The sequence below is a fragment of the Puma concolor genome, chromosome A3, assembly GCF_028749965.1.
Source record: "Puma concolor isolate L17-30 chromosome A3, mPumCon1.1.hap2, whole genome shotgun sequence".
Classification (NCBI taxonomy): Eukaryota; Metazoa; Chordata; class Mammalia; order Carnivora; family Felidae; genus Puma; species Puma concolor.
Window position 1 is genome coordinate 126,235,063 of NC_141669.1, and position 18,633 is coordinate 126,253,695.

The window sequence follows — 18,633 nt, forward strand, 5'->3', positions numbered from 1 at the left end:
AAATATCTTGTTCTTTATAAGACTAACTGAACTGGGTGACATCTGGTTATGAGAAGGAACTTCCTAACTGTCGTGGTTGAATAATAACAGGAACGGGAAGCCTCAGGAGATAATGAGCTTCCTGTTACTGAATGTATGCAATCAGGAATTCAATGACCATCTCTCAGGGAGGCTATAGGGAGATATTACACAGAATCCAAGGATAGTGGAGGGTACAAGACATCAGGAGATCTAGTTCTGGTCCTGTTTGTATGACCCAAGGTAGGTCCCTTCCCCTCACTGACCTTCAGACCTCCCATCTGTAAAATAGAAGTGCCAAATCAGATTTCTGACAACCCATGGTTTTTTTGAACACCTGCCTTGTACCCAGACTTGTGAAACATGCCAAAATACAACTTAATATTCTTGTTTGGTGTTTGGTGAATAAGTGAGTGTTGAATCAATCAATGAATGAAGGGGGCCTTTTTTGCCTCAACACCCTACTGCTAAGCTGAATGAAGAGTAGTTAGAGCCTTGAAATTACACAGACTTGGCCCTAAATCCCAGCTCCCCTATTTCCTAGCTCTGGATTTTGGGGAAGTCAATTTGCCTCTTCATCCTGAAAATGGACCATTATTGTCCAATAACAGCCCCTCCCCCAAGAGGTTGAGTGTGACATGTGACCCCATATAAAATGCCTAGAACAGGATGTAGGACACAGTGGAGCCTCAAATGAAAGCCCTGCCTTTTCTGCACATAGGGGGGCAGGGAGTATGTTTTCCATTCAAAGCGATTTCCCTCCACCTCTCTCTTGTGCCATTCAAAAAGGGTAGGAACGATTGTCAGAGAGATTTTATTTGTTTAATTGTATAACCAACAATATCTGCCCTGCTAGGGACTGATAGTTCGGGCTTTTGACAAGAAGTGACAATAAATTCTTCCTCCTGCTGACCTCCTGGTAAAAGATGAAACACAGCCAGCCCTTTAGAAGAGCTGCTGAGATTACCACGCCTCCCGTGTGTGGGGGGAGAAAACAAAACAAAACCAGAATTAGGAACTCAGGAGACCTAGGCTGCAAGGCCCCACATTCAGAAATCTTTGGCAAGCTGTGTGACTCTGGGCAAGTAACTCTGCCTTTCTGGATCTCACTTCCCCGTTTGCTACTTCCTATGTGTGAGGCTCAAATGCAATTATGAAGTTGTAAGAACCTGAGAACACTATGGAAACAATAATCACTATGTAACTGATCAATCTGTCAGCCTCTGCTCTGTGCCAGGCACTGAACCAGTCAGTGCCTTTTCAAAGGCTGAAAAATTAGTACTAGTTTTAATTATTCCTGTTTTACATAGGAGAAAACCTAGGCTCATCGAGGCCAGATTCCAACTCAGATCACGTGTCTTCTCCTGGCTCAAATTTTTCACCAGAGATGGGCTTCCAACGGTGGCATAATGACTTTGGAAAGTTAAGAGTGCTGGGTGGAGATTGTGGGACAGATTGGGGCCAACCGGGACTGACGGGATCTTCGGGACGAGCGGGAGGTTTCACTGAGGGCGTGAGCCCCCTTAGATTGGGTAGGATCCCGCAGGAGGCTCGGGTTCGCCCAGGCCTACCCAGGATTCCCAAGTCCCTCCCGGAGCGAAAGGCCCGGGATTCCCGGGAGGCTCCGGGGAGCGGGCGGGGCCGGGGGCGGGGCGGCGGCAGGAAGCGGCCGGAGCGGCGCTCGGAGCGGCCTGAGCCCGGGGAAGCCCGGCCGGCCTCGGTAAGCTGCCGGGACTGCACTCGGACCCCGGGGGACCGCGCGCCGCTGAGTGCACCGCGGGCGCCGGAGGGAGAGACGCGCCAAGGGGCGAAAGAGACAAGGGGAGGGTCCCAGCCGCTCCCGGGCAGAGCTCGGCCCTAGGCTGCGTGGGTGGGAGGGAAACGACGCCAGGCGACGCCCGGGGCTCGCAGGACCCCCAACGGGCAGGGGCGGGGCCTCCGCGGCGCCCCTCCCTCCCTCCCCTGACTGGGCCCGCCCCTTCTCGCGCGGTTGGGGGGGGCGGTCTCCCTCACTCCCCGGCCCCAGCCCGAGCGTCGCGCGCTCCCCCCAGGGTGCCATGGCCTCACGGCTCCTGCACCGACTGCGGCACGCCCTGGCCGGCGACAGCCCGGGGGAGGCGGCGTCCGGCCCGGAGGCCGAGCAGTTCCCGGAGAGCTCGGAGCTAGAGGACGACGACGCCGAGGGCCTGTCCTCCCGCCTCAGCGGCACCCTCAGCTTCACCAGCGCCGAGGACGAAGAGGAGGAGGACGACGAGGACGACGGAGAGATTGGCCCCGACCCGCTGCCGGCCGGGGACGGGGCGTCGGGGGAAGATGCAGGCGAGTTCCCGAGGACAGAGGCGGGACCTGGGGCTCCATTAGGCCTCCACCCCAGCCACCTCTTGGCTGTGTGACCTTGAGAGAATCACAACACCTCTCTGAGCCAAGTTTTCCCTCGTGTCAAATGGGGGAAATCACTCCCATCTCGAGGTTGCTGCAGGCATTAAATGTACAGGATCCGGGATGTACAAATCCGAACAATGTGCTCGCGATGTTTGGGGGGTGGAAATATTTATTTAGAGTCGGCCGTCTGCTCTGCTAGGCGCGGTGTTTGGCCCTAGACCTCTCCCTGGCTTTCGGTTTACATTTATGTCAAATGGAGATATAGCCTGTCTCACCTGTTGGGAGGATGAGTGAGGTCACTGCATGTGGTTTATGTCGACCTTAGCCCCAGGCCCATTGATGTAACTGGTCATGTGCTCATGCAGAACGAAGCCCCCCACCTGATGGGCAGCGGGGCAGTCAGCCCCTCACAAGGCAGTTGCAGGATTTCTGGAAGAAGTCCCGGAACACCCTGGTTCCCCAGCGTTTGCTCTTCGAGGTGACCAGCGCCAACGTGGTCAAGGACCCGCCCTCCAAGTACGTGGTGAGTGAGGGTCCAGGAACCCCTGGGCTGTGAGTTTAGAACTCTGGCTAAGTAGGGGAGACTCCAACTTCCTGAGGGGGGCAGTCTGGCTGTGTAGTTCTAAAGGATCACTTCATTTTTTAGGGATGGGGAAACTGAGGCCAGAAGGGAGATATAACTTGAGCAAGTCCTCAGGCAAATGATTTAGCTTCTCTGAGGGATTATGGACCTGCCCCCCATCCTGGTTTTGAGACTAAAGAGAACTGGTGTGTGTGCCCCCCAACCCTAGGTTTTGCAGACTGTAGCAAAATACAAGATATATAGGAAAAAATATTATCTGGGTCAGACCTGAAACCCAAGTTGCATTGGTTAGTGGTTAAAAAAAAAAAAAAAAAGGTTTTTGGATCCAGATCTTGATTCAGATCCCACTTATTACCAGCTGTTTGACCTTCGGTGCGTTGTGTAACCTTGATAATGCTATTTTCTCATCTGAGCAGTTGCAGAAGTTAAACGAGACAGTGCACAGAAAGAAAGCCCTTAGCATTGTGCCGGGCATTATGAAGTGCTTGATAAAATGGCACCTCTATTATTATGACTTAACCTTGGCTTGAAAATGTCTGGCATCCAGGTAGGGCCTGTTGTGGCACCCTTACAACCCAGTTCCCAGGCACCCACACTGTACCCCATGATGTTGTTCTGAGGGCTGGATTTAGGGGGTAGGTGGGGTTAGCATGAAAAGCAGTGTGGGGGAAGGCCTTGGAGTCTGTTTTCCTTGCTGTGGAAAGGAGAAACTGACATGGAGAATGAGGTCGCCAGGTCCTGAGCCCCAGCCCGACCTGGCCAGTCTGGGTAGTGGCAGCTCCCTGCCTCAGACATCCCTCATCTTCGCCACCCTCCTCCATTTCTGACTCAGCAGGAAAGGGGCCTGTGGCACTGTCCCACATCTGGGCCTCTCTCCATTCCTCTCCGCTGCTGTTAGTAAACAGGGGCCACGCCCATGGGGTGCCTGCTCCAATTTGAGCAGGGATGCCTCTGATGATCTAGTCTTAAGTGGCGAAAGTCCCAGCCAGGCGTCATGCACAAGAGAGGGACCCCGAGGAGCAGCTGGGCAGCATGGTGGGGGTGGGACTCTGGGAAGAGAATGATAAGACAGAGCAGGATGGCCAGATAGGTCCTGACCCGTGTTTGGGGAGACGAATCCCCTTCTCTGTCCAGTGGGGACCCTACATCCTGACTTCACTTCTGGGGGTTAAGAGCACAGGCTGTGGAATTAGGTTGGCCTGGGTTTCAATCCCAGCGGGGCCATTTGCCAGCTGTGAGACTTGGGGGGACGTGTTTGATGAGTCAGATGAGAAAATGGATCTAAAATGTTTTCTTTTTGCCAAAAAACTAAAAGTAAAAGCTAGATAAATATAAGGGGTCATTTTAGACCAATGCTTCTTGAAGTGTATTCTGCAGGAAATTGTTTTCTGGGAATGTTAACAATTGTTCCTCTAAAAAAGAAAAGAAATTAAAAAAAAAAAAAAGATTTGCAGTCGATATGTTTTGGGAAAGCAGAATTGAAGAATAAATTTCTTTAAGGTTAAACTTTTTTTTTTTTATTTTGTAATGTTCATTTATTTTTTAGAGCGAGAGACAGCACAAGCGGGGCGGGGGTTGGGGGGCAGATAGAGAGAGGAGACACAGAATCTGAGGCAGGCTCCAGGCTCTGAGCTGCCAGCACAGAGCCTGACATGGGGCTCGAACCCACGAACTGTGAGATCGTGACCTGAGCCAAAGTCAGATGCTCAACGAACTGAGCCACCCAGGAACCCCAAGGTTAAACTTCTTAATCCTTTAAAATATTACCGTACACTGAACCTTCCAGAGAAGTATAGAATAAGCAAGCCTAATTGACCAGAGGTGGCTGTAATGTTGGCAGTTTCGCAGAGCAAATTCGAGAAAAGTCTGGGTTTGGTGTTGGTGTGCCTTCAACACCTGATGCTCACTAATCCCCCTTTTTAAGTCTGGTGGCTCAGCATTATGCTAGATTAATCCGTGTTCAGGTTCTCAGCTTCACGGTCATCCTGCCCCGTGTTTCTCAGACACTGGTCCTTCCAGCACCACCTTCACGATTCTTGTCCTGGCTAAATGCCACTTGTACTATTCCTTGCTTAACATTTTTCGTCTTAAACAAGTTCAAAAGATTTTAAAGTTCTACTGTATGGGGAAAGCCTAGTTTGCCATAAAGAGAACCATAAAAATTAATACAATACAATCCGTGAAAAATGACACCGTGTCATTAAACCCTGTGTGAATGCTATTGCCCGAAGGCTCTGCCCGGAGATTTGCTTTCTAGCACTTTTCTCAAGGTGGAGGTGAGAAGTGTTGGAGAAGTGCATTTTAAAAATCAGACTGAGAGCCTCTTAATCTGTAGTCAGGATTCAAATTAGGGGGAGTCACCTCTTGTCTCTGATTCAGTGTTATTTACTCCAGCACATAGCACCTAAAATCTCAGGACCAACATGTATTTATACACATTCCACTTGAGTAGACATGACCTAGGCCAGTGCTTCATTCACTAGAGAGGAGGGCGGACCCAAGGGGGAGCACTGCCTTGCCTGAGGATACACACCTCCAGGGGAGTAGCTGCCCAGGAGTTCGTGCAGTGCCCAATGTCCTTTTCACAATGACCGCTACCAGGGCTGTCTGAAGACCTCTCCGCCCGTTTGGAATAACCTAGCTAAGGAGGTGGGGGCTCTGTGTCCAGAGTGGAGCAAAGCCCCAGGCTGGTCCTGAAGGTTGGTTCAGAGGCCCAAGAAAGTCGCCTGGGTTTCAGCTCACCGCTGGTTTTCCAGAGAGGCTATCAGAAGAGCTAACTACCCTATGGGAAGGGAGTGCTCCCTGGAAGGGACAAAAGGGGTGGCAGCTCTAGGCACTGAAGCTCATCTCTGTCTTTCTCTCCCCGTGCTGCCTTGGGCCTGGGTCATTTCAGACGAGCCTCAGGTAAGATGGGACTGGGCTCCCTAGCTGCTGCCCCAGCAGCTCCCACCCTCCTGGGCCCAGTCTCAGGGACTAAGGGGAGAGGTGGGGGAACAGAGCTTGAAGTGCGGGTGTGGGGAGGGGAGGGGTACATGGACAATTCACACCTGCCCTGACCCCACCCTCCCCGCAGCTCTACACCCTCGCCGTGATGGGTCCAGGGCCACCTGATCGCCAGCCAGCCCAGATCTCTCGCCGCTACTCGGACTTTGAGCGGTTGCACCGAAACCTGCAGCGACAGTTCCGGGGCCCCATGGCTGCCATCTCCTTCCCCCGGAAGCGCCTGCGCCGGAATTTTACCGCGGAGACCATCGCCCGCCGCAGCCGGGCCTTTGAGCAGTTTCTGAGCCACCTGCAGGCAGTGCCCGAGCTGCGCCATGCCCCGGACCTGCAGGACTTCTTCGTGCTGCCTGAGCTGCGACGGGCACAGAGCCTCACCTGCACTGGCCTCTATCGTGAGGCTCTGGCACTCTGGGCCAATGCCTGGCAGCTGCAGACCCAGCTAGGCACCCCCTCGGGCCCAGACCGCCCTCTGCTGACCCTGGCTGGGCTGGCTGTGTGCCACCAGGAGCTGGAGGACCCTGGGGAGGCCCGGGCGTGCTGTGAGAGAGCCTTGCAACTGCTGGGGGATAAGAACCCCCACCCTCTGCTGGCACCCTTTCTGGAGGCCCACGTGCGGCTCTCCTGGCGCCTGGGCCTGGACAAACGCCAATCAGAGGCCCGCCTCCAGGCCCTGCAGGAAGCAGGTCTGACCCCCACGCCACCCCCCAGTCTCAAAGAATTGCTCATCAAGGAGGTACTGGACTAGACTTACTGCTGCTGTGGGGAGAGGCACTGCCCCAGGATGGGGGATGGGGATGGGCAGTAAGGACACAGCAGTTGGGAAGTGGTAGGGGGTGCTGGGAACCCCTGTAAGTCCTACAAAGAATTTGTAGCAAACCAAGGAAATACGTTCTTTCTGTCGAGCTGGGCTCAGGACAAGCTTCGGCTGGGCTTGCCCTGGGATGGTGCAGGGAGGAAGCCGGATGCAGCCTCTCCAGCTCATGAATGTCTGGGGACGATGCCCCAGGGTAGGTCAGTGTCACCTCTTCCTTGGCCAGAGGGCCAGGGACTCTGCCTCTGGAGTCCTGGAGCTGAGGGCTGGAGCAGAGCTGCAGCCTGGCCCAGGGGAATTAAAGGCCAGCAGCTCCAGTGGTATTAGTCTCTTTATTGGGTTTGGGGACAGAAGGCCCAGACCTTGACTGTAATTCCTGCCTCAGGAATTGGGGGAGAAGCCCCAGGCCAAGCTGGTACCTCTGGCTACAGCTTGCTCTCTGAGACCCGGGACTTCACTCGGATCACGCCCTCTTGAGCACAGGACACAGCCAGGATGCCGTCCCGACGCCACAGCCGCCCTTGGACCAGCCCCCGGGAGCCACCTGCGGGTGAGGAGAAGGGTGAGAATGACCTTCTCGCTCCTTCACAGCCCAGCATAATGTGCTGCTTGAAAAGGGTGCAACTGGTCTGACAGCCCCATACAAGGGCACACTGAGTGTTGTGGCCTCTTCCAATCTCTAGGTGCCCCTTTATGAGCCTATTATGGATGGTCCCTGGGGGTAACTCCTGTGGGAACCCCGCTTGACAGTTTGAAAGCACTTTCACATATTCACTGGCTTCCTCAAAAAGATCACAGGGGAGGAGTTCTGAGGACAGTCTTGGTCAGTAGCTTGGCCGGGTCGAGCCACCCACCCTGGCCACTTGTGGTAGCAAACCTGTCACTTCCCTTTCTAATAAATGAAACCGGTCCTCCAGGGTGGTTCATGAAAAAGACTCCCACACTGCCCCCACCCCACTAGCAGGAAGAAGGGGGTGGAGGGAGGGCCTGGGGCCATCAGGGCTGGCCACCCCTCCTTCCCTGCTTAGAGATTCCCCAGCTAACCCTGGGCCTGAGTTGGAAGGTTCTGAAGGGAGCTGCTGGTCTCCCCTACACAGAGTAGAGCTCACTTAGTTCTTATAGTAGCCAACTGAAACAGGCCTCACCCATTTTCCAGATGAAGACAGCAAAGTCCCAGGAGGCTCAGGAACTCGGCCATAAGGAGCCGGCCAAACCCGAACCCAAGCATCCTAACTGCAAGGCTGTTGATCCTGTATTGTGATACTGTTGGTACTGGAGAGTACCCCCTTCCCTGAATATAGAATCCCTTAAGTTTTGTCCCTGTTTTACAAAGCGAGGCTTTTCTTCCTTTGAAAAGTAGTTCCCTAGAAAGGAGCCCAGGGCTCTGAGACCAGGCACTGATGAACGAGTCTGGGCTTCTCTGCGCGCTAACAGTGTCCAAGTTGTGGAGCCCTCAGAGACGACCGAAGGCCCTGACCCCAACCAGGTTGGCTAATCAGCACTATTGCTCAGGGAGCCTCTCAAAAATAGTTTCCTGGATTTTATCCAAGACGTGCTGAGTCAGAATCTTGAGGGTAAAATCTGAGAACCTATTTTGAAAAAGCTCCCCCAAGTGGCAGTCTGATGGGCCACCAGGTTCAGATACCACTGCTCGTGGGACCCTATTTGTTCAGATGGGGAAACTGAGGCTCATAGAGGCGCTGGGACTTGCCCAGGATCACACAGAGAATCTGAAGTGGTTCTGGACTAGAACCGGGTCTCTAGTACCTTCTGCCTGTTACAGATAGTAAGCTGAGCAGGTGTCCCGTTTCAAGCCTCACCCTGTCCTTTTGAAGAAAAGAATGCCAGAGCCTAGAGGAGGCAGGAGAGGAAGTGACATGTGCAGTGCCCCACAGGCTGGGGGCGGAGGGCAGCATCACCCCAGAAAGCAGGCTTCCTGCCCCCCAACGTCAGCACCCTTGTCCTGGTGGCCCCATACTCACCAGCCCAGGGGCTCTCGCATTCATAGAGCATCCAGTGGTCAGCTCGGAAAGGGTTGTGGAACCACATGGAGTGGTCCAAAGAGACCATGAAGTGCACGTTACACTGCCACTGGTGGGGCAGCAGTGCTGTGCCCAGGAAGGCATAGTCCGAGATGTAGGCAGCCACACAGCAATGCATCTTCATGTCGCCCTCCCCTGCAACACGTTCCAGCCCCATCAGCCCTGGGCTCCTGGGCTTTACAGCTCAGGACCTGCAGGGAGGCGGGGGGCAGAGAGGGGCTGCCACACACAGATGTGTAGACTACTCACTGTATCAGGGCACCTGGCCTACGGGGTGTGTGTGTGTGTGTGTGTGGCAGGTGACAAAGGCAGCAGGGATGGGCAGAGGACAGGGGTGAGTGAAGACTGAAATCCAGTCTTCACTCCGTAGGTCTCCCTCACTGGGTCCTTTAAGGGGTATCTTCTTCCAGCCTGCACAGAGGCACCGTATGGTTAGCAGAGGTCCTGGAGAAGAACCAGCAAGGTACCTTGCCTTCCCCAGAAAGGGCCGACATCAGGATGATTATAGTCCCCTCCCCTTTTTCCCCATACAAGCGGCCGAGAGGGTCCCGGTGAGAAGCTAAGCCAACTCCCCACTATGCAGACAAGGAAACAGGTCCAGAGAGGGGAAGTAACATGCCCAGCACCACACAGGGCATATGAGGTACAGGCCGAGACCCCTGGAGAGTGTTTTCTTCCACTCCTTGGGGTCCTCTTACCAATATGGCCCCGGGCTCGCACCCAGAACATCTGTTTGGGCTCCTTGCTCTGCAGCTGGCTCAGGATCGGTGGGTTTACCAGCTTGATCTCAATGGGCACCTCCTTGGCAGCAATTCGGTTCAGTCCCACCCGGTACATCTCTTGGAGGTTGGGGTCCCTGAAAGTAAAGGGGGAGGGGAGAGCCTCTCTGAGCTGCCTCTGTGACCCCCCCACTCGGTCCTCCACAGGGACTCCTGACTTGTTCCCCACAGCTCACCTCCTCTCTGGCAGGCAGAAAAGGAGAGTGTGTGAATCCTTTCTTTGCCACTTATGAGCCACGTGACCTTGGCAAGTTAGTAACCTCTCTGGGCCTATCTTCCCATCTGCAAAATGTAGATAATGACAGTAGCTACCGGAGTACCAAAGTGTACCCCATAACAGGCACTGTTGTAAGCATTCTGCATACGCTCACTTTTCACAACGACCCCGTGAGACAATGCTATTATCACCCCGATCCGATAAATGCATTAAGCCCCCGACAGTCCAAGTAGCTTGCTCAGCAAGTGGAGGAGGCAGGGTCCGGACCCAGGCAGTGTGGCGCATGCTCTTAACTACTTCACTATTCTCAACTTTCAGAAACAGGCTGTACAACTTGGACTGAGTTACCCTAAGCAAGTGGGAACACTGTGTCCCCACAGGGGAGGAGCCCATTTCTAGTGACAGTAACAACCAGCCCTGGTGCTCTTCACCAGTATTTCCACTTTCACCCCACCCTCGAGGGCACCCTCCCACAGATCTCCTGTGACGATGGCATGTTCTGTACCTGCACTCTCCACCACAGAAGCCGCCAGCCACATGTGGCTAGTGCCTTCCTTGTTGGACTGCACAGCTCTAGATTTACGGACCCTTAAGAACAACGTCCTCCTTTTATTTCAGCAAACGTTTTTGAGCTCTGACGGCAGACCAGGCTCTCTGCTTATTCCTCTCTGTCGGTAGTGGTGTGACTACAATTTATGGAGCATTCACTGAGTACCTTATTGTCTCTTACCTCACTTAATCCTCACAGCAGCTTTATGAGGGAGGAATTATGATTAGCACATTTCCTAACTGTGGGCACCGGCTCAGCGTGGGAAAGCAACTTGCGCAAACTCACAGAGCTAGCAGAAAGAGTCTAAATTTGAACCCAGGCCTTGACCAAAAGATAAAACCCACATCCATCCCATCAATACCGTGCTATGTCCCCAGCGTGCAGCACAAGACACGGGAGCTCTCCTTATGAGACAGCTGTGAAGTAGGCAGGACAAACATGACCATTCCCATTTTCCACATGAAGAAGCAGGGCTCTGAGAGGCTGGGGAGTCAGGCAAAGTCGCACAGCAGGCGAGCGCTATCAAAGGCACAGACCCGGCCAGAATCCAGAATCCGTTGTCTGTCCTGTGTCGGGACCCAGAGCTCTCTCCCCTGCCCCAGCACTTTTCCAACTTTATTAGCTACGATCCAAGTAAGAAATATATTTTACCAGGCGATACTCAAAACATTTAGCACCCACGAAGGCAAAGGCAGCAGGGACCGTCACCCCTGCCCGGCATGAACTCCTGGGCTGCTGGATCACGAGTGACCCCAGAGGAGGAGAGGGATCACTCAGAGACCGGGAAGGGACGCACCAAGTAATTACAAAAGTATTTCAGTATTTGCGCAACCAGTAAAGCTGCAACAGTACCTGAACTGGCTGAATCACTAAGCTCTGTGTTTATATCGTGACCCAACATACTTGCCCATGCACACCTACTCGCACACTCCACAACACACACAACTGAAACTAAAGCTTCACAAAAGGGTTCTTACCCTCCCTATGCGATATGCTCCAATATCTTCTTTCCTGGTCCTTCTCTCTCCTTCCCTCTCTCTATGTATGTATACACACGTTGTACATATACGTATACATATATATATATCTATATCTATATATATATATGTATACGTATACACACATACATACACATATATGGGTTTTTTTCCCCTAGAGTTTTAAAATGGACTCTACGACCCACTAACAGGTGACAGCAGCAGTTGCCCTGGAGCCTCCAGGTCTCTCACCTTAAATACTGGTCAATGAGGGCCTCATGGTCAAGCAGCTCTTCCGGTGGGGGCACAGCGGGCATGGAGAACTGGTGCTGCAGGGGGCTGGGCTGTGCCTGCTGGAAGGAGGCCTGGCAGATAAAGATGGGCTTGCCATGCTGCACGGCCTTCACGGAGCGCACAGAGAAGCTCGTCCCTGTTCGCGTCCGCTCCACCTGATACAGTACCGGCACCTTTGGGTCCCCTGCAGTGGGCACAAGGGACACAGTGAGCCCAAGTAAGCCCCACGGGACAAGTCATCATCACAATGGCTGGACAGGCACCTCTGTTACTCGTTCTTTATTCCTTTTCTGTTCTGCAGCAACTGACTGAGGTCCGCTACGGCCTAGGTACTGGGGATACAGGGACAATACCAGACCCTGTCATCCAGATGCTCTGGGACAAGTGGAGCTCCCCTCTCTCAACAGCACAGAACAGAGGGGCATGGCCAGATTCCCTGCATCCAAATCCTGGCCCTGCCACTCACTGTGTGGCCTTGAGAAAATCATTCAACCTCTCTGAGCATTTTACCCTTCTCTACATAGGGATCATCAGTGCTTATCCCTCTCAGTATTTTAACGATAATTAGATTAGCCACAGTTGTAAAGTGTTTAGAACATCCAGCACAGAGTAAGTGCTCTATAAGTGTTTGTTAAAGAAACTAAATCATCTCCGCTTTTGTCTTGCTTCATCTGTGACTGGGATCTTGTCACGAGTCCAATACTATTCTTCTAGATCAGAGGTCAGTAACTCTGGCCTGCTGCCTTTTTTGTTTTCTAAGAACAAGCTGAAGCTATTTATTCAGAGTTTAGTATAGCAAGGGAGTCAGCCACCATCACTTGTGTGTGGCAGAAACTGAAAGGCAGGCAGAGAAGTGGGAAAGCATTATAGTGAAAAAAGATACACCATAAGCCACGCTCGGAAGCTGTCGGCACAGGAAGTCCGTAGGGAGCTAACTAGAAACAGGGCATATTTGGCTTTCTCTGGTTGGTCCTAAGTTGGAAGTGGGGACAAAAATTAGGGAAGTTATCTCTGTTAATAAAGTCTTGGCTGTTTGGGGCTGATCATTCTAGGGGCTATGGTCCGGCTTCCTGTGCCGGTTGCTAGAGATGGTGGTCTGACTTCCTACAGGTCTGATGTGTAGACACTAGGTTGGCTTCCTGTGCTGCTTGCTGCCAACTGGGGATCAAAATCCTATTTTTATAGATGGTCTGGCCATTGTCTGTTTGACTATTCGTCCCTCAGAAGCCTACTGTCGGCCAGTCACTTCATCCTAGATGGAAAGAGCAGTCCCTTGGCCCTTCTCTTCTGGATGTCTGCATCCCCAGTGTAGGCCGGAAGCCACTGGCCCTGCCCCGAGGCCTATTAGCCCTCAACAAGCTAGTCTGGAGGATTTTTAGGAGCATCTCCTTGGTGTCCCTGAAGTTCTTCAGTGCCTGAGTCAGGCCGATGTTGGGGAACTCTGACACCTTGGCAGTGAGACGTTCTGGGGATGATTTTCAATTTTCAGATGAAAGGAGCAGGTCTCAGGAAGTGTCGCTTCCTCCACCGTCATCCAAATGGGGAGCCAACGGGGCACCGGAGGCTCATTCAACCAACAGCAGTAGACATCACCGTCTGAAGCTGGCCGGTCTGCTCAGCAGGCTGCCGTCGGGCATTGCGGAAGGGTGGGGGCTCCTCAAGGTCAAAGGCCTTTAGGAAGGGCTTCCCAAGAGTCCAGATCCTGGAAACAGCTACATGTGCAGTCTGATTTCAGGTGCTGGAAAGGAACCCTGCTTTCCCTTTTCCCTACCAACAAACTTAAAAAAAGAAAAAAAAAAAAAAGCCCTAACCCTATCCTTAGGCTGCAGCTAAAAGGTACTACTTTCAGTTACTAGTGATTTACCTTTCGGTGTCAATGAGTTCTTGGACATTTTTACTGGAACAGAGCAGGTAGGCCCTGGAATGTGTTGAAGGAAGGGAGTCAACAGGTTGTTGGCTGCAGGAGTGACTGGGGGGTGCCAGGTGACATTAGTAATTAAGGCGGGTCTTGTCAGGTGGGTCTCACAATAACTATGCAAAGTTCTATCCCCACTGAATAGATGAGGAAACTGATGCCATTAACATTTGTTTGAATACAGACAAGCCCATTTGTTTACATATTGTCTGTTGTTGCTTTTGCCCACAAAACCTAAAATGTTTTTTTCAAGTAGGCTCCACGCCCAACATGGGTTGTTGAACTCAAGACCCTGAGATCCAGAATTCTATGCTCTGCAGACTGAGCCAGCCAGGGGCCCCAAAACCTAAAATATTTTTTATCTGGTCCTTTACAGATTAATGTGTGAGGACTCTAGATTCACCAAGCTCTAAACCTATACCAAGTCAGATGACTCCTACACTACATTCTTATACCTCTCTAGAGCATCCTTAAAAAAATAAATCAAACAAATCAAACAAAAAATTAAACTGTCATTCTTTCCTGGGTTTTTAAAAAACATTTTTACTGTTTACTTTTGAGAGAGCGAGCGAGCGGGGGAGGGGCAGGGAGGGGGTGGGGGGGACGACACAGAATCTGAGGCAGGCTCCAGGTTCTGAGTTGTCAAGCACAGAGCCCGATGTGAGGCTTGAAGCCGTGAGATCGTGACCTGAGTCAGCCGCTTAACAGAGCCACCCAGGTGCCCCTTTCCCGGTTTTTCAGACAAAGAATTGATATGATAAATAGCCAAGGACAATACCCCCACCCCAGCATCTTTTATTTAAAAATATTGAGGGGCACCTGGGTGGCTCAGTCGTTTTAAGTGTCTGACTCTTGATCTCAGCTCAGTCCTTGATCTCAGGATCATGAGTTCAAGCCCCCCACTGAGCTCTGTGCTGGGCCTGAAGCTCACTTAAAAAAAAAAAAAAAAGAAAGAAGTTAAAAATATGGAACCATTACTGGAACCAGTAAGAGGTCACATCACAAACTAGTAAGAGAGCTTCCCATTTTTCCTTGCTGCCAGGAAGCTCAGAACGAACCACAATATGCCTTAGCTTAGTTTTTTTTAACACAATCATTTCTTCCAAATCCTGTTACTAGCCTCCTGTCCCTTGACTTCTATTTCAATAGTCCTGTAATAGCTGCCAATTATTTCTTTTTTTTTTTTAATTTTTTTAATGTTTATTTTTTTTGAGAGAGAGAGACAGAGTGCGAGTGGGGGAGAGGCAGAGAGTGGGAGACACAGAATCTGAAGCAGGATCCAGGCTCCGAGTTGTCAGCACAGAGCCCGAGTGGGGCTCGAACTCACAGACTGTGAGATCATGACCTGAGCCGAAGTCAGACACTTGACCAACCGAGCCACCCAGGCGCCCCCATTTTTTTTCTTTTAAAATATTTATTTATTTATTTATTTATTTATTTGAGAGAGACAGAGACAGAGAGAGAGAGAGACAGAGAGCAGGGTAGGAGCAGAGAGAGAGGGAGAGAAAGAGAATCCCAAGCAGGCTGTGCACTGATGGTCACTTAAGTGACTGAGCCACCCAGGCACCCCACTACCAATTATTTTAAGCTGTTTTGCAGCCTCTCAAGAAGCAGGTAGGGACACAAATAATTGATGATTATTTTAAAACAGTAGCATGGGCATGTCTCATTTCATGCTTTCCCTGGACGGAGACTTTCCAAGGAAAAGGATCCTTTCCCCAGAACCTGGTCTCTCATGGTTTGGAATGATCTCCCAAGAGTGAAAGAGAAAAGCAAAGGAGGAGGAAAGAGTGTGGAGCTTGGATTTAAATCCCAGCTCTGCCTCCCTGAGCACTGTGGGAGCTGGTTACATAACCTCTTCTGGTCCCCGTTTCCTTACAGGTGGAATGGTGGCAGGAATGCCCACCCCTCGTGTTTACTTTTAAGGACTAAACAAGGTAATGGACATAGCTATGCACTGTATCATGCAAATTTTAGTTATTCCCATAAGTTCCTCATCAAAAAAGAACCAGCAACAGTCCAGGCCCTGCACTGGATACTTTACTTACTCACAAAGACCAAAAATTCTTTAGAAACAAGAGAAAGAGGCCCATTCAGAGGGATCAGGTAATGCTCCCACTGCCACAAAACAAAATAAAACTGTCGCACCGGGCTAGAAGGGTTACAATATCGAAAGCGTAAGCGTAGCACTTCTGGAGCTTACGATTACACTGAAGAAGTAAGAGCACATCTGCTCCCAGCTAGCATGAAGGTGAGAACAGGGCTGACCCCACAGTAAGTATTCAAATACTCTACAGCAATGACTGTCAGGGAGGGACAGGCAGCACAAGGATAAGGAGTGAGCGGCAGCAGGGGAACGTAGTATGACAAAAAGGGATACTTACTATTATAACTATATCTGCAGGGGTGCTTGGGTGGCTCAGGCAGTTAAGCGTCCGACTCTTGATTTTGACTCAGGTCATGACCTCACAGTTCTTGAGTTCGAGCCCCATATGGGGGCTCTGCGCTGACCGCGTGGAGCCTGCTTGGGATTCTCTCTCTCCACCCCCCCTCTCTGCCCCTACCCCACTTGCGCACTCTCTTTCTCAAAAATAAATAAACTTTAAAAAAGTTATAACTATATCTGTAACATGAAGGGGAAAACCTCACTACTGTTTTAACATAAATCATATATTATAAAGTTCCATAAATTCGTCACAGCTGATGAGACAGGGACTCAAAATTTCAGGCATCTGCCTTAGGAGTGAGGGAAAGGGAGGGAAGGTGAGATGTTTATGCTTCCCAAAAGAAAGCGTGGGTTTTAAAGGATTACTCCCTCCCTCCTTCCTTTGATTCCAGAGCGGTAAGCGGCTGTAGGGATCTCATACTAGGCCCCTCCCCTTCTCCATTTTTCAGGTGGGAAGAACCAAGCCTGGCAGAGAGGAGGGGTGGGAGTGGGGGTGTGAGGGTGGCGGTGGTAACCTCACTCAAGATGGATGAGCACGTTAGTGGCAAAGCTGAAACCAGACCCAAGGTCTCCTGATTTGCAGGCTGGTGCTCTCTTCTCCAAGCCAAGCTGCCTACTGCTGAACTAGCAGAGGTGACAGCACCCCTCTGGGGATCCAGGACAGTACTTGGCACCAGAAGGTGTGTAAAGAGCGAAGAACAAAAGACCTGCAGGGAGCAGTTAAGCAACAAAGTCATTCTGCCCCAGAAAACAGGTACTCCGGGATCTCAGCAGATGTGAGGTCCAACACTCTTCTTGGCCCCCTGCTTTGCTCCTCTCTAGGCTCCCCTGAGAGGAACCAACTAACGGTCTCTCTCTCCCCCTCCCCCTCCTTCCCTCTTTCTCCTAGGTCAGCCCCCCAAGTCCAGGAAGAAGTGGCTAATGGACCATCAGGGTTGGCGTGGGGATAAGGAGGGGGGTAGTTTACCTGTCCGTACAAAGTAGCAATGCAAAGAGTGCACATGGACGTCTTCACTCACAGACTTGGCTGCAGCCACCAAGGCCTGGCCCACGATCTGACCCCCAAACAGCCGCTGGGTTGTGGGTACCCAGTAATGCCTTCCTCTGTGGGGAGAGGGGAAAGCAGGAAATACTTGGGGACCAGACCAAATCCTGCGACCATCGCTGAGCCTATAGGGCAGGATCTCTCGGCCTTATTGGGGTCTGGGATCCTTTTGAGAATCTAGTGAGAGCCATGGACCCTTCTCCCAAGCAAATTCCCTTACTCTGCACACAGCGTACAACTTCAGGGTCTTCAAGACTGCTCAACCCTTCCGGGCTTCGGTTAAGGACAAGGAACCAATGCCCTTATTTTACACAGAGAACAGGGATCAGAGAGGGAAAGTGACTTGAGCAAGGTCACACAACTTAAACATTACCATTCCTGTGCACTATCTGCGTCTTTTCCCCCCAAGTCCAGTGTTTCTTCCACTGCTGATTCCAGGGTAAGGCAGAAGCCCCCTCAAGGTCGTGTGAGGGCGAAGATGAACCCCAAGAGCTGGGGGCAAACTGCACTGAGACCTGCCACTTACATCTCTCAACTTGGGACAGCCAGTTCTTCCAAGAACTAGATTTAGAGCTCAAAGGGCCCTCAGACTTCAAATCGAAGTCCTTCAATGCACAGGGGAGGAAACTGAGGCCCCAGAGGTGAAATTCCAGTTTCCCATCACCCAGAACAGCCCAGCCCAAGGTTAGACTTTTTTTAATATCACGCATTCTAAGTAGCTCTCCAGAAGTTTTTTGTAATTCTTCAGTAACGGGAAGGGAAGCTAACACCCGAAGATGGCTTCTGAAAAGCCTTGAAGACCAAAATTATTAAATCCCTAGCTACAGAGAGAATTTAAATAGCATTGGGAAGGAAACTGGCTCAGGCCTCAGAATGAGTAATGAGCTACTAGACTCCACCTAGTGGTGGAGGGGATAAGGTGTGTAAGAGGAAAAGGACAACGAATACGCAAGCAGCTGCTTCTAAGTTTTAAACCTGATCAGCTGCGTGCACTTGGACAAGTCCCCGCCCTTTGGGGGCTGGTTCCCCCAGGGACATGACTCCTCAAGAGAGGCTGCTGAGAAGGCTATCTCGGGCCACCACTTTATTTGCCCAGATTGCTAGGACCTCCTAGGGATGGGGCTGCGCAGACCTGGTGCGGAGGAGGAGGAAGCTAGGGCAGCGAAGCCAGATCTCTCAGGGATAAGTTCTCTCCCAACCGCAGGATGCAGAGCCTGCATCCCGCGCAGAGCCCATCCTCGTCCGGGAAACTATGAGGAGGGGGCAACGTGGTGGCGGCAGTCGAGATCAGAAGCCTCTGTCCCAATGGGGGGGGAGTGCAGGCCAGATGCGGCCGGCTACCTGAACAGATCCTCGTCTAGCGGCTCGAGGTTGAGCACGCTGGTAACCAGGACGCTGCGGAGGTCCCCGGGGGGATCGCCGCCGCCCTGCTGGTCCTCTGGAGCCTGCGAGGACGACATGGGGTTCACTCGCTGCCGGCCAGGACGCAGCGCTGGGCAGACACGCGGAGATCCGCATTGAACGAGCAGCTTCTTCCGGCAGCTTGTTCCAGCAACCGGAAGCCCCCTGCG

General features: G+C 51.9%; 2 protein-coding genes across 3 annotated transcripts; one reads left to right on the forward strand and one right to left on the reverse strand.

The window, feature by feature from the left end:
• Positions 1-1,635: 1,635 nt before the first annotated feature.
• SNX21 (sorting nexin family member 21) lies at positions 1,636-7,114 on the forward strand. Of its 2 annotated transcripts, none has more exons than XM_086702345.1 (4): positions 1,636-1,738; positions 2,070-2,337; positions 2,766-2,916; positions 6,057-6,211. In XM_086702345.1, exons 2-4 carry the CDS (start codon positions 2,076-2,078, stop codon positions 6,073-6,075), a joined length of 432 nt encoding a protein of 143 aa, XP_086558471.1. In that variant the 5' UTR covers positions 1,636-1,738; positions 2,070-2,075; the 3' UTR covers positions 6,076-6,211. The 2 variants fall into 2 exon arrangements, with proteins under 2 accessions (XP_086558471.1, XP_025788399.2); XM_025932614.2 differs by having other exon boundaries at positions 1,638-1,738; positions 2,766-2,923; positions 6,057-7,114.
• Positions 7,111-18,623, reverse strand: ACOT8 (acyl-CoA thioesterase 8). The gene is made up of 6 exons (XM_025932227.2): positions 18,404-18,623; positions 16,985-17,121; positions 11,615-11,840; positions 9,538-9,695; positions 8,780-8,974; positions 7,111-7,341 (listed from the first exon to the last, which is right to left on the reverse strand). The coding sequence occupies exons 1-6, from the start codon at positions 18,520-18,522 to the stop codon at positions 7,223-7,225; spliced, it is 954 nt and encodes a 317-aa protein (XP_025788012.1). The 5' UTR covers positions 18,523-18,623; the 3' UTR covers positions 7,111-7,222.
• Positions 18,624-18,633: the final 10 nt, after the last annotated feature.